The 13,873-nt window shown below is 33.1% G+C and overlaps 2 protein-coding genes across 3 annotated transcripts; one reads left to right on the top strand and one right to left on the bottom strand.

The window, feature by feature from the left end:
• The first annotated feature begins 3,950 nt into the window (after nucleotides 1-3,950).
• Nucleotides 3,951-11,223, top strand: LOC140815919 (protein CHROMATIN REMODELING 19). 2 transcript variants are annotated; one of them, XM_073174960.1, is made up of 12 exons: nucleotides 3,951-4,625; nucleotides 4,793-4,910; nucleotides 5,297-5,323; nucleotides 5,504-5,684; nucleotides 5,771-5,951; nucleotides 6,897-7,082; nucleotides 7,173-7,346; nucleotides 7,442-7,600; nucleotides 8,595-8,672; nucleotides 8,800-8,936; nucleotides 10,312-10,530; nucleotides 10,669-11,223. In XM_073174960.1, the coding sequence occupies exons 1-12, from the start codon at nucleotides 4,092-4,094 to the stop codon at nucleotides 10,826-10,828; spliced, it is 2,154 nt and encodes a 717-aa protein (XP_073031061.1). In that variant the 5' UTR covers nucleotides 3,951-4,091; the 3' UTR covers nucleotides 10,829-11,223. The 2 variants fall into 2 exon arrangements, with proteins under 2 accessions (XP_073031061.1, XP_073031060.1); XM_073174959.1 differs by having other exon boundaries at nucleotides 5,297-5,337; nucleotides 5,434-5,684.
• On the bottom strand, nucleotides 11,024-12,475 carry LOC140815920 (protein C2-DOMAIN ABA-RELATED 7-like). The gene is made up of 3 exons (XM_073174961.1): nucleotides 12,272-12,475; nucleotides 11,662-11,757; nucleotides 11,024-11,496 (listed from the first exon to the last, which is right to left on the bottom strand). The coding sequence occupies exons 1-3, from the start codon at nucleotides 12,377-12,379 to the stop codon at nucleotides 11,182-11,184; spliced, it is 519 nt and encodes a 172-aa protein (XP_073031062.1). The 5' UTR covers nucleotides 12,380-12,475; the 3' UTR covers nucleotides 11,024-11,181.
• Nucleotides 12,476-13,873: the final 1,398 nt, after the last annotated feature.

The raw sequence follows: 13,873 nt of genomic DNA, 5'->3' as shown, positions 1-13,873 counted from the left end.
ATTAAATTCATCCACATACCCATCTCCATACCCATCGGGTATTGAATTTCATCCTCATCCCCATACCCATCGGATTATCGTATACCCATACCCTACCCAAATACCCTATTATCATATACAATTGAATTTTTTCAATTTAAATTGTTTCAATGAAGTGATGAATATTTAAAAAATTATTTAAATGAACAATAAGAAAAATTATTATTGATAAAAATTTGCAAAGTAAACTTTATAAAAAAATAACAAAATATTAAAAATAATTTATATTAGTTGAACAAAAGTACGTAATTTAACAAAAATAAATTTTTTTTCAATTTTTAAAGTCAAACATGGAATAAACTTACCAACGAAGAAGATGAGAAATTGAATGAAAAATAAAAGAACGGTAAAACCTTGAAACGTAAAAGTGAAAGTGAAAGAGAAGAGAAAAGAAAAAGTATCGATTTACTTGGATTTGAGAAATGAATCTTTAATATAAATATATATAATTACTATATATATACATATATAAATACATACATACATATATATATATATATATATATATATATATATATATATATAAAGAGAAAAGAAAAAATATTGATTTATTTGGATTTGAGAAAATAAACCTTTAATATAAATAAATATAATTACTATATATGTACATATATACATACATATATATATTTATATATTAATTTAAACGGGTATTCGGGTAGGGCGTGGGTCGGATTATATCAAACCCGCCTCCATACCCAAACCCGAAAATCCCCATACCCGATTACCCAATTATTTAATCGGGTCTAAAAATCCCTCCATACCCTCTTCTACTCGGGTCTGGTATCGAATCCTCCAACGGGTTCGGAGGAAATTGTCATCCCTAGATGGGATACCGCTATGTTAATAGATCCTCAAAATCACAAATCTGTCAAGTGTACCTTGTGTGGTAAAGTTACAACTGGAGTAATTTATAGGCACAAAATCCACATTTCGGGTATTCTAGGAAAAAAGTGTAAAAGCATGTACGAGGGCAACTGGAGAGCAAAAAGAAAAGTGTCGTTTAGCACTTGAGGATAATAAGTCTAGGAAGCGGGAAAAATTATTGAATGAATCTAAGGTAAGGAATGATGTGGTTATGTCTTTGAATAGATGTGAAGATGAAGATGATGAAATTGCAATCATTGAGAGAGGGAGTAAAAAAAGATCAACTGATATGGAACCTATTGATCAATTTGCAAAGCAAGTTAATGTTGATGATGCTTCTATGAGTGCAAATAAGAAAATGAGACCACAAAATACTACTAATGCAATTGTTAAAAAAAGATTGCTCGAAGTTCATCAATATTTGGCAAGATGGGTGTATGAAGCCGAAATTCTTTTTCATGCAATTGACAATGATAGTTTCAAAAAATTTGTTGAGGCTTTAGGACAATATGGTCCTGGCTATGTTCCTCCTTCACAATACCAACTTAGAGAACCACTTTTAAAAGGAGAGGTGGAGAAAACAAAAGAAACTCTGAAGAAGCAGGAAGAATAGGGGAAAATAATGGTTGCTCTATTATGATTGATGGTTGGAGTGATAGGATACGAATAAGTATCATTAATTTTCGCTGTGAATGGTAAGTTGGGGACTGCTTTTATTTCATCAAGAGAAGCTTCAAATGAAGCTCACACAGCAAAATGCATATTTGAATATGTTACTGCATGTATTGATAGGGTTTGGGCTAAAAATGTGATGCAAATTGTGACCGACAATGCCTCAAACAACATGGTTGCCGTGAATCTGTTAGCATTAGAAAGATCCAGCATATTTTGGACATCATGCTCAGCTCACACCATAAATCTTATGCTTGAAGGAATTTCTAAACTTCAAATGTTCAATGGAGTGATCAAGAAGGCAAAATCTTTTCGTATTTTCATTTATGCTCATCACAAGACCTTGGCATTGATGAGAAAGTTTACAAAAAGAGAGATAGTTAGGCGGGTGCAACTAGATTTACGACCTCTTTCTGAACATTGCAAAGTTTGCTTGATGAGAAACAAGAGTTGAGAAATATAATGACTAGCAATGAATGGGATAACACTAAATGGTCTAGGAGCAAAAAACGAAAAGAGTCATTTGATGCTATTGTCCCCATGATTTTTGGAAATCGATAGATTTGTGCTTGCGAGTATTCACTCCATTGGTAAAAGTTCTTAGACTTTCTGAGGGAGAAGATAAACCTTCTACGGGTTTTGTGTATGGATAGTTATTGAATGCAAAGGATGAAATTAAAAAAATGTTGAAGAAAGAAAGTGATTATGGGCCAATTTTAAACATTATTGATGCAAAAAGTAAGGATCGTCTTGATAATCCAATTCATACGACAACTTATCTTCTGAATCCATATAATTTCTTCAAGAATCAAAGCATCGAAGATGATCATTTGATAACAAATAATATGATCACTACTGTTGAAAAGTTCTTTCCTGATGTTTAAATGCAAAATCATGTGATAAATGTTGAGTTGCAAAAATACACACAAAAAGAAGGAGCATTTGGAAAAAAATTAGCATTAAGTGGATGCCTAAACAATTATAAAAAATATAGGGGGATAGTTAATTCTAATTTTTAGGGAGAAAATTGAATTTAAATCTCGAGGGGAGAAAAATTCTGTGGTTAATTTGTTTTAAAATCGTCTTTTTGATTCACACAAAAATGATGAGCAATATATTGGATAAAAATTTTTTTATTCAAGTTTTGTGATCTATTTTTAAGTATTAATAATTGTCTTGTTTATTTTATTTGATAGATATATTCTCAAAAATAAAATTGAAATATTTTTTCTTACAAAAATTTACTTAAAATTATTTAAATTTAATAATTTATTAATATTGAAAATTATTGTTGTGTATATTACTAATTAGATAAACATGTTTAAATAATAAGTAAAAAATATTCATATTTATAGATAAAAAACATTTTAAATAAATAACAATTATTTACGTTAACTGTTAATTCAAATAAATTTTTTAAAAATCATAATCATAAATTACAAAATTCATAGAGTTCTATGAAAAATTTATAAATGTTAATAAAAGTTTTGCAAAATAATCTACAAGATTTTGTAAAAATATTTATAAATTTGTTATCTTTTACAAAATTCATTGGAAATCTATCAACTCCACAAAAATATGTTATTTAAAAAAATTCAGCAAATCTATACAAAAATACACTCTTAATTTTTTAAATAAATAGTAATCGTACTCACCATGAATATAAATTAGTTTTTCAAAGTAATATATATTTGATATTAATTAATATATTTATAAAAGATTTAATAATTATATCACGATTTTAAACTTTAAATGTGAATCTTCCAAGATTTTTTCATATTGAATATTTTGTCATTCTTAAAATTCATGTTTTTATAATAAAATTCATGTGTTTTTACCATAAATTATAGTTAATGATAATTATGTAACTTTAATATTTAAAAACATAAAACAATTCAAATGTCGTGTATCAACATGTCTCATAACAATGACAATTATCACACCCTACTAATCCTAATGATAATCACATTTTTTGTAGTCAATGAAGATCAAGCACATAAGTATACATGTACATCACCTTGACCCCAATGCTATTGATATAAACGAGCTCTTGCCTGAATTTAGATAGTTATAATGATACAATTCAAATATTTTAATCAATAATATAAGTTCGAACACACATGTTGACCTGACCACTTCTGCTATAGGATTAATTGTTGCACCCGACAAATATTTTATAAAAAAGTTATGATTTTATAAATAAGTGATTATAGAATTATGATGTGAATAAGTCAATCAATCTAGAAAACCAACTCATCTTAAATATCAATTAAATAATTTATTTTTTAAAAAAGTTGAATGATGGATAAAAAAAAATGGGACTTGCTTATATATTTGATTAAACAATTCAAGGGGTTATTAATATTTGCCTACCAAACACGGCCTTGTTTTGTCGCAGCCAAAAAAAGAGCTTTATGGCTTGGTAGAGAAATGGCGGTATATTGCCTTCCAGTGTCTTTGGAGTATTCGGCCTGCTTCCGTCTCTTTCCCGTAACTGGGTTTTTGAAGTTGGGATGAAACGAGACCGAGAATTGATCGAAGTGTCGGACGATGAGTGGTCCCTTCACTCCGATTCCTTCAAACCCTCTCGAGTCTTCAAACCCACGCCCAGTTCTGGAAACCTCCCTCCACCCATTGAATCATTTGCTTACAATCCGAAACCCATTCATGTAATCGACAGTTCTTCATCTTCCGAGGAGAACGGAAACGTGGGTATTAGAAATGGTAACGAATTCGAAGGACTGGAGGATGAGGATGCCGACATGGAGATTGGTAAGAGTGCGGCAACGAGCAATCGCGGGAATAGGGTTGTGATTTCGGATGATGAGGATGACCCAGTTGAGTTCTCATTTTCTTTTTCGGACGAGGATGATGATGTGGGGGAGGAGGTGGAGGAGGAGGAAGATGTTGTTAAGAAGGCCCTGCGGAAGTGTGAAAAGATTTCTGCTGAGCTGAAGCGGGAGCTGTATGGTACAACCTCGGAAGTTTGTGACCGCTACTCAGAGGTGGAGTTGGGTGCTTCTTCTTCAGTAAGAATTGTCACTCAGGTAATTATACGAAAATGTGCCCGCTTGGACATGTTGGTGTGTTGCAATGATTGATCACAGGCATTTGTGTCTGGAAAAGAGTATGCATTTTTTGTGTTTCTTTAACTTTATATATATGTATATATATATCGAACCTTTTTTCAAACTTTGTACAATTTCGGATGTAGAATGATGTCAATGAAGTGTGTGGAAGTGGAGATTCGGATTTTAAGCCAATACTGAAGCCATACCAGCTTGTTGGAGTCAATTTTCTACTATTATTGTACAGAAAGAAAATCGGGGGAGGTATTCTTCATTTATTGTAACATGCAATCTGCATGTTTGGGATTTGGAGTTGATTTTGATTGCTTTATGAATTTCAAGCATTGAAGTTGTAGCAGTAGGAAGTTTAGACAGTAGAAATTCAGTTTTTCCAAGCTAATTCATTTGTTATTACACTAAACAAGACATTGAATTCTTATTAAGACAATTCAGTTTCGGGAGAGAGAATGAATTACAAGCCACTGTGTCACATCGGATTCTACCTTTAATTCTGTATAGGATGGGGCCTTCTTATGTGGTGAGATTATCCTATGCTTGCTAGAGTGGGGCTGCTGGCGGAGGGTCTGGGGTTATATCTTTGTGTAAAATGACTTCTATTTTCGTGCTAAACTAGTGCTTTTGACATGCAGCTATATTGGCTGATGAGATGGGTCTTGGTAAGACTATCCAGGTTGGTTGGTTTTCGTTTATTTTTCATCTAATCATTACTTCCGAGTGTTTTTTATCTTTCAATTGCAACAACTGTAAATTAAATTTTGCATCTCAGGCTATTACATATCTGACCCTGTTGAGGCATTTGGAAGATGACCCTGGTCCACATTTAATTGTTTGTCCAGCCTCTGTGTTGGAGAACTGGGAAAGGGAGCTTAATAAATGGTGCCCATCTTTCACTGTGCTTCAATACCACGGTTCTGCAAGATCTGCTCATTCAAAAGAGTTGAATTCTCTTGGCAAGGCTGGTTTGCCACCGCCTTTTGATGTTATTCTTGTGTGCTATTCACTTTTTGAACGCCACAGGTTTTGTCTGCTACAAAAACAGTTTTTTGGTTTATTCCTTGTCATTTGAGTTTATCTTGTTCTTATTCCTGAAAGCTATTGTTCAGTGTGCAGCAGAAAGATGACCGAAAAATACTTAGACACTGGAAATGGGGATGTGTTTTAATGGATGAAGCTCATGCTTTGAAGGATAAGAACAGCTACAGATGGAAAAATTTAATGTCGGTGGCACGGAATGCTAGACAGCGGCTGATGCTTACTGGGACACCATTACAAAATGATTTACATGTATTTTAGTTGCAACTTGTTCTATTTTATTTGGTTCCAGCGTTACATCATTTACAAAACTTATAAATAATATATCTTGCTTTTTTTAGCATGATTATGTGTTGTCATTTTCTACTAATTTGTTTTTCTATATTTCTTAATATCATGGGATTAGAGGAAAAAATGTTTTTCCACTTTGTCAGCAATAAAAAATATTGCACGGATTGGGGAACGTAGCATCTGTTGGTCGTGGGCAGTCAAAAGGATGAATACAGAGATATTTTTCCTGCGTTCCCTCTTTGGTTTTATAAATGACCAGATGATAGGTTTGGAAATTGATATATTTTTATGCCTATATTGGTTTTGAAGTTGTTGGAGTATACATTACTGTAGTTTTAAAAATATATTATTCCTTTTAAGTTTGAGAAATGGGATAATTCATTTTCCAAATTGTAAATTATATCATAATTTGGAAGTTCCTCGGCATGATCAGCATATCTTGTCAATGGATTCTGGCTCATGTCTTACTTTACGTGTAATTTCCCATGTATGTTACGTTTTGAACTTTTCTTGATCTGATTGGCTCTTTATACTTAATTGTAATAGGGACATCTATACTGGTTCCTTTATGTTTCTTCAACCTGTATGCCGATGAATTATGAGTCACAAGTTGAATGTTCTTTTTTATGGTACCCATATTTCTGGAAAATATAATTCATGTCCAAACATTGACCTGAACTATAGACTTTTTAAACTTTGGATCTGTGCTTATAACTTAACTGTGTCATGGTGATGTTTTATCTTTTAGTTTACCTTTCAAAAGGCTACTGTTTTGTTACATTGATAGATCATTAATTCTTTATGGCTACATACCCAGAGGCTGATTGATTTTCTATTATTTTAGAATCTGATACATGAGATCATAGATATCTGCTCCAACCTTTTTCTCTCTCTCTGAATTTGCAGGAGCTGTGGTCTATGTTGGAGTTTATGATGCCTGATCTTTTTGAAACGGGAGATGTTGACTTAAAAAAGTTGTTAAATGCTGAAGATAGAGATTTAATTTCTAGGATGAAGTCCATTTTGGGCCCATTCATCTTAAGACGGTTAAAATCAGATGTTATGCAGCAGCTAGTTCCAAAAACACAGAAGGTACGTTGTTTATCAGCTTAACCCACTAAAAATATTCTACCGGTTCTTTGTTTATTTGCAAAATCTAATGGGACCTTGATGTCAGTTTAGATTGAGTATGTTCTCATGGGAAAACAACAAGAAGATGCTTATCAAGAAGCAATTGAGAATTATCGTACTGCATCTCAATCTCGTGTGACGAGGTCTTCAGAAACCTCCCTACGCAACATTGCTAGTATTTTACCTCGGCGACAAATTTCTAATTATTTTTTTGAGTTTCGTAAGGTTATGAATGTTTATTTATTTTGTAGTTTGTTATATTTGTTTAATGCATAGTTGCATACGTTTAATATATGTGCTTGTGTTTTCCATGTTTTCAGATCGCAAATCATCCTTTATTGGTGCGACGCATTTACACAGATGATGATATTGTTCGTTTTGCTAAAATGTTGCATCCAAAAGGTGTGTTTGGCTTTGAATGCACCTTGGAACGGGTCATTGAGGAGCTCAGAACTTATAACGACTTCTCAATCCACAGGGTAATACCATTTTGGAAGATTTTGGCCTCATATTGTTTTAAAATAGTTTAACGTATACTAATTATAACACCGTCGCTTGTGTGAAGGTTGTTGGAACCCATCATCATGCATTTAGTGATACTTTAAATTGTTCTTTCCTGGGAAATTGCATTGATTATTTGTATGGGCCGGTGCTGTTGTACGAAAATATGGTTCTTCTAATGTTACTCTGAAAACTACTCTTGTTCTGTCATTGAACATCTAATACTTCAATAGGAGGAGTACGCATACTTTTGCTTGCCCTTGAGTTTTTTTTGTGTTCGCCAGTGAGATACAATACAGGACTTTCATTTGTACTTTAAAATTGATGAGGAAATACAATGGTTGAGCATCATTCACATCCTGTAAAAGTTCTAAATTGATGGACAAATATTGATGGTGAATTAAACTTCTGCAAAAATGTCGAGGGTTCAATATGTATGTTGGGGTCTATGGTATGTCAGCCTAAACAAGAATTGGCTAACAAAGTTGATATTCAACCTCATGGCTATTTTGTTTCTATAATCAGTTTTGTAGGATTGCTATTCAGGCTTAGACAATGAGTGTTTAAAAGATGCTGACTTCAGTTCTTTATAGTCCTCTTGGTTATTTAAAGTCTTACAAATCTATGCATACTCTAAATAATCTTTCTTATGTTATTTAATACAAAATTTTATGCTCCAGGATTTAGTATCATAAACTCTATTAACATTCAACAATATAATTTTGTTATCCTTCAAGAAATTGTTCATTACAAGCTAAACAACCTCAAAACATTTTTCTCCTACTTCCTTGAACTCCTACTTTAGGTTAGTGATTACATTTTATTCTTAGTACCTGTTATAACTTGTGGATTTGTTAAATGTTTTTGTGTGCATTTCCATATTTCATGTCAGCGTTTAATTATTACTTGAAATATTTTGCTTGTAATGATGTATGTGACTTACACTGATATTCAGTTTACTGTCTTTCAAAGCTTTTACTATATTACGGGGATTCCAATGTGAAGGGAATTCTTTCTGAAGAGCATGTTATGGTTTCGGGCAAGTGCCGGGTATGTGAAGTGGCTTTCTTTTGAAAGTATTAAAATAAACAGAAACCTTAGCATACATCGGGGATGTTCAGTTTCTTTAGCTTGCATATCAACTATAAATGGAATAATGGATATTTTTTTGGCTTAGGCATTGGCCGAACTACTCCCCGTACTAAACCAATATGGACATCGTGTTCTTATATTTAGCCAATGGACGTCAATGCTTGACATATTGGAGTGGGCTTTGGATGTGATTGGTGTCACTTACAGGCGCCTTGATGGAAGGTAATGGTTTCCATTGTTAAAAATGCACCTGATTGGTATAGTATTGCATGCTAATACTTTTTCTGATAGATATTGACCGAGTATTTCGGTTGGGAACAAATCTAGCAAGCGGACTAGGTCAAGTTATAGTAAATGGACGATGAGTCAAAGTATCGATCCCACAGAGACTAATATTTAATTACTAGAATTTTTATCACTTAACTTAAGCTAGACAAAATAAATAAAAAGATGATATGTGGATTATTAATCTAAACTTTAAATAAAATAATTGCAATTAAAAACGAGGGATTCAAATATCAAGGAGGGATTCAAATTCAAATAAATAACTAAGACACACAACGGTACCAAACTCTACTATATTGACACGTGTTAAAATCCAATTAATTATTTAATTCTTGACAATCACGGTGAAATCCCCAATTTTATTTATTAAACGATTCCTCGAGTTAATAAACCTATTTAAGTCTAACAGTCCAATTATTTCTAATTGAATTTAATTAGATTTAAATGCATTAAATCTTCGTGGAATTTCAGTTTTCACCTAAAACCGCACACTGAAACCGAATACTATTTCTAGTCAGTTTAACCATGTGTTGATGACGTCTTTGTTGCTATATTTAATCAATCATCTTCCGAGTCGTGATTAATCAACATACATGTAAATAGTTGATCAGGCTATTAACAAGAAATATTAAACTAACATCAATCAATAATTAAAATCAAGAAAAATAATATAATGAAAATAAAACAAATATCAAATAAAGTATTGTTTGGTCCTATTGTGGTCTTAGCCTAAAGAAAATTATTCCATGAATTCAGATAGATAATCATAAAAAATGTGATAAATTTGACTACCATGGGCTAGCATTACAGAATATTATTTTTTGAGAGGTTATGTGTTTTCATCGTTAATCGCTGCATTTTGATATTAAAAAAGCTACGCCTAATTGTGCTGTAGATCCTAATAACACAAATATCCACTTCACTGAAAGAAAAATCTGACAGAAAACGGAAAATCTAATCTCAAGCGTCCAATTGGTCTCGATGTCTATAAATTGACAAATGGAAGGGCAGTCCAAATGGCCGTAATATTAGTGTAAAATTAGCTCATCAATGCAACAAGATTATAATTCAAATTAGTGCATTTCGGCAAACATTTAAACATAATAGCAAGTCGTATTGCTGCCATCGTTGGTGATCAAATGTTTGATCCCAAAACTTGATCTTCGAGGCTTCGTTGTTGCTAGGGTTATAGCTGAATGAATGGCATGCATAACGTTGCTTACTTTGTTCAAAATTCATACCATTTTATTCTTCTTAAAACAGAAATCACATAATCTATTTGTGGAGCTTGATATGTGTTTCGTATTGTCAGCACACAGGTGACAGAAAGACAGACAATCGTTGATACCTTCAACAAGGACACCTCAATCTTTGCATGCTTGCTGTCCACAAGGGCTGGAGGGCAGGGTTTGAACTTGACTGGAGCTGATACAGTTATAATTCATGACATGGATTTTAATCCTCAGATTGATCGGCAGGCTGAAGATCGCTGCCATCGTATTGGGCAAACCAAGCCAGTCACAGTTTACAGGCATTGTTCCCTCTTCCTCCATTTTCTTGAAATCAAAGATTGTGATCTGATTTCTGTGTCGTGTTGCATGCTCGCTCCATTATATTCTTTTCTAGTTAAATATTTAACAATCATTTGTTGTTCACTTCATTTTTCAAGGCTCGTGACAAAGAATACAGTTGATGAGAACGTTTACGAGATTGCTAAAAGGAAGCTAACATTGGATGCAGCAGTGCTGGAGTCTGGAATTCAACTTGATAATCAAGGTGATGTGCCTGATAAGACTATGGCTGAGATATTATCATCGATGTTGCGGTGAAGAGGGCTATGCACCATAATCATATGATTATTATGTAACTTGAAATTTTATAAATTTACATTTATATCTCAAAATTTTGCTTAAGATATTATTTTCTAGATTTTGTTAGTTACCATTTTCGTCCTAGATTTTATTTATTAAATCAGAAGTATTCTCAGGCTTTAATCCCTTCTACAAAAATCAGAGTAAGGTTCCTTTCTCTCTCAAACTGATCTTCATAGCATTTATTAAAGAGTTCATACATAGAAACATGATGATCGAGTACTTCACAACCCATGTCAACGACACACTACAATGGATCGATTATTTAGATACGAGTTCAGTCGATGTCATCGAGTAATATCGATACTATTTCACATAGAAAGACTGGTGGGTCGATGGAGACCTTTGCAACCTTGAGCGTCGATCCATTCAATCTCAATCTCGACTTCACCGCATTCTGCGTTCCTCAACCTGAGAGTCATCTCTTGGGTCATCTTACCTTTGTTCCAGACAACACAGCTTTCATGAGCTAGGCAGTTCTCTTGGCTTGGCAGGACCCTATCTACTTTAGTGTTATCTGGGAGATCTTGCGATCCCATTTTCAGACATTCTACGTAAGGTTTAATGTCGATTTGGGCGTCTCCCATGCTGTCGTCTCCGGTGAAGGTGTCTTTGTCATACACACACTGAAAAGTAAAGATGTGAGTACATATATATATATAATTGTTGGTTCACCAGAGGGGCCTGGGTTGGCCTCAGGTATCCGGAACCGGAGGTCGAGATGAACGAAAATTTGATAGACGATTGCTCTAGAAGTTGGACGTAAATCAAGATTTGATTATGACACTTACGAGAATAATAGGAACATCTAGAGACTTGATGTAAATCGTCAACTCGTCGTCCCATTCGGGGTTGCAGCTGTCCTTGACGGCTTTAGTCTTCACCCGCTGCAAAGTAAATATGCTTTAGACAATATGATACCAGAATCTGCATCAAACTCGAATTCTGTCATAAACTGGCCGAAATCGATTCAAAACCAAGATTTTAAAAAAGGCGCGATGACCTAAAGTATTAATACAAGGCCCGTGGGAAGATTTGGCTTTCCTAGTCAGACAAGATAGTAAAGCCACAAATTCACATTCATGCATTAAACAACTTGGAACTACACCAAAACGATGAACAACAACATATCATTATCGAGTTCCCATAAACTAATTCCTCCTGAAAATGTGGATCGACTATAAATTTCCTTGATTGACAGAAAACATAATTTATGTGAGTCAAAATTTAATCAGAAAACCACCTCAAGTATATATGCTGTAAATCGAGTTCCAAGTTAAAGAAACAGGTGAAAAAAAAATACCCACAATTCGACCAAAAAAATCTCAAACCCTATAGATGAAAAGAACTCTACATACATATATATACATATAATCCAAGAATAACTAAATAGAGACAGACCTGCTCGCCGCATGTGACGACAACGTAAGGATCACTGGTGGCCGTGTCTCGCACAGAAAGATTGATACCTCGTTTGACCCGAATCCTCAGCAGTCCCAAAGCATCCATTGATGAACAATTCTTTTGCGAGTGAGAGAGAAGAAGTATGTAGATGACGATGAAAAGAACTTGTGCTGCCTACTTTAATTCCAGGATTCCAATTATTACAGGTGGACGAGAACAATCAAATAAAACCTGGTGATTTATGACGTATTCTTGGATAAATTAGTTATTTTTCTAGCTGATTTTCAAAATGACAAAAACTTCATGCGAGTCTATTTTGTGACACAGATATTTTATATGAGTCATTTATGAAAAATATTATTTTTATGCTAACAATATTAATTTTTATTGTGAATATCGATACGGTTGATCTGTCTCACAGATAAATATTCGTCAAATCGTCTCACAAGAGACTTACTCTTTCAAACTTAGATTGGGTTTCACTTTTATTTTTCGAGGAAAAAATTGGTTCTTTTTGATTTTTTTCCTCTTCTTTAATCCTATTGCTTCTAAATTAATATTTATGTGATTTTTATTCTGGTATATTCCATGGTGATATAGTTTTGATACATATTTATTCAAAAAAAAAGAAAACTACCATTATATTGTCTAACAAATTAAAATTGTAACGTGAATCGATCTCTGACCAGATCTATGAAAGCATAATTTTTTATGTTCAAAATATTATTTAGGACAACAAAAGTGTATTTTTTTTGTTATTTATGTTTGTTGGAACTATTTTGTCGGATCACATTAAACACTCCTATTTGTTTGGTCTTTCTCTTCAACTTTTTTTAGTTAATTTCTTTCTTTATTATGATTATGTGTTATTATAATATACGCATGCACGATCATAGAAGAGTTTCAGCTAGAAGGTGAAATAGGAACTCGATAAATCAATTTTTTTATGAGCATGTTTCTTGTGAGACAGTCTCACGAATATTTATCTTTTAGATAGGTAAAACCCTATCGATATTCACAATAAAAAGTATTACTCTTAGCATAAAAAGTAATTTTTTTAATGAATAACCCAAAAAGATATCTGTCTCACAAAATACGACATGTGAGATCGTCTCAGACAAGTTTTTATTTTTATTTTTTTTATATATGTATATAAATATAATAAATCTTAAAAATACTTGAAACCCAAATTTGTCGCATGTCCCTACATTGCATCATCATGTTTCACGTGTGGTACTTGCTAACTTCTAATCATGCTTCACGTGGACACATTCGAATATATCGAGCCTTTTTAAATCGAAAAGATTTCGGTGTTTGAATGCGCTCATAAAATTAAGTGAAATTCTAAGGAGATTTTAAAGCAAAAGTCCAAAAGTATTTCTATCCAAACATGACATAAAACAGCCTCTTTGTTCCAATTGGTCGGGTTGAAATCAAAACTTACTTTCAACCCGACCAAACTCTATACCTAAAATCGAACTAGCCGAATTGATGTTCTTCAAAATCGAAATAACCGAATCGTGGGTTTAAAAAAAGGGAAAATATCAAATATGATCATATATATTTGTCCATCTACAATGTTGGTATTCTATTATTTGG

Source organism: Primulina eburnea, chromosome 16, assembly GCF_022965805.1.
Source record: "Primulina eburnea isolate SZY01 chromosome 16, ASM2296580v1, whole genome shotgun sequence".
In the NCBI taxonomy this organism is placed as follows: domain Eukaryota; kingdom Viridiplantae; phylum Streptophyta; class Magnoliopsida; order Lamiales; family Gesneriaceae; genus Primulina; species Primulina eburnea.
The sequence above is the reverse complement of the archived record's forward strand: the minus strand, read 5'-3'. Positions and strand labels throughout refer to the sequence as shown.

What these genes read in the sequence shown, in the direction of transcription:
- LOC140815919 (XM_073174959.1), top strand. Translation starts at nt 4,092, where the DNA reads ATGAAACGAGACCGAGAATTGATCGAAGTGTCGGACGATGAGTGGTCC. An exon ending in GTCTTGGTAAGACTATCCAG is followed by an intron (nt 5,338 to 5,433) that starts GTTGGTTGGTTT and finishes TTTGCATCTCAG; the next exon opens with GCTATTACATATCTGACCCT. An exon ending in TCACTTTTTGAACGCCACAG is followed by an intron (nt 5,685 to 5,770) that starts GTTTTGTCTGCT and finishes GCTATTGTTCAG; the next exon opens with TGTGCAGCAGAAAGATGACC.
- LOC140815920 (XM_073174961.1), bottom strand. Translation starts at nt 12,379, where the DNA reads ATGGATGCTTTGGGACTGCTGAGGATTCGGGTCAAACGAGGTATCAAT. An exon ending in TCGTCACATGCGGCGAGCAG is followed by an intron (nt 11,758 to 12,271) that starts GTCTGTCTCTAT and finishes TTTACTTTGCAG; the next exon opens with CGGGTGAAGACTAAAGCCGT. An exon ending in TAGATGTTCCTATTATTCTC is followed by an intron (nt 11,497 to 11,661) that starts GTAAGTGTCATA and finishes TTTACTTTTCAG; the next exon opens with TGTGTGTATGACAAAGACAC.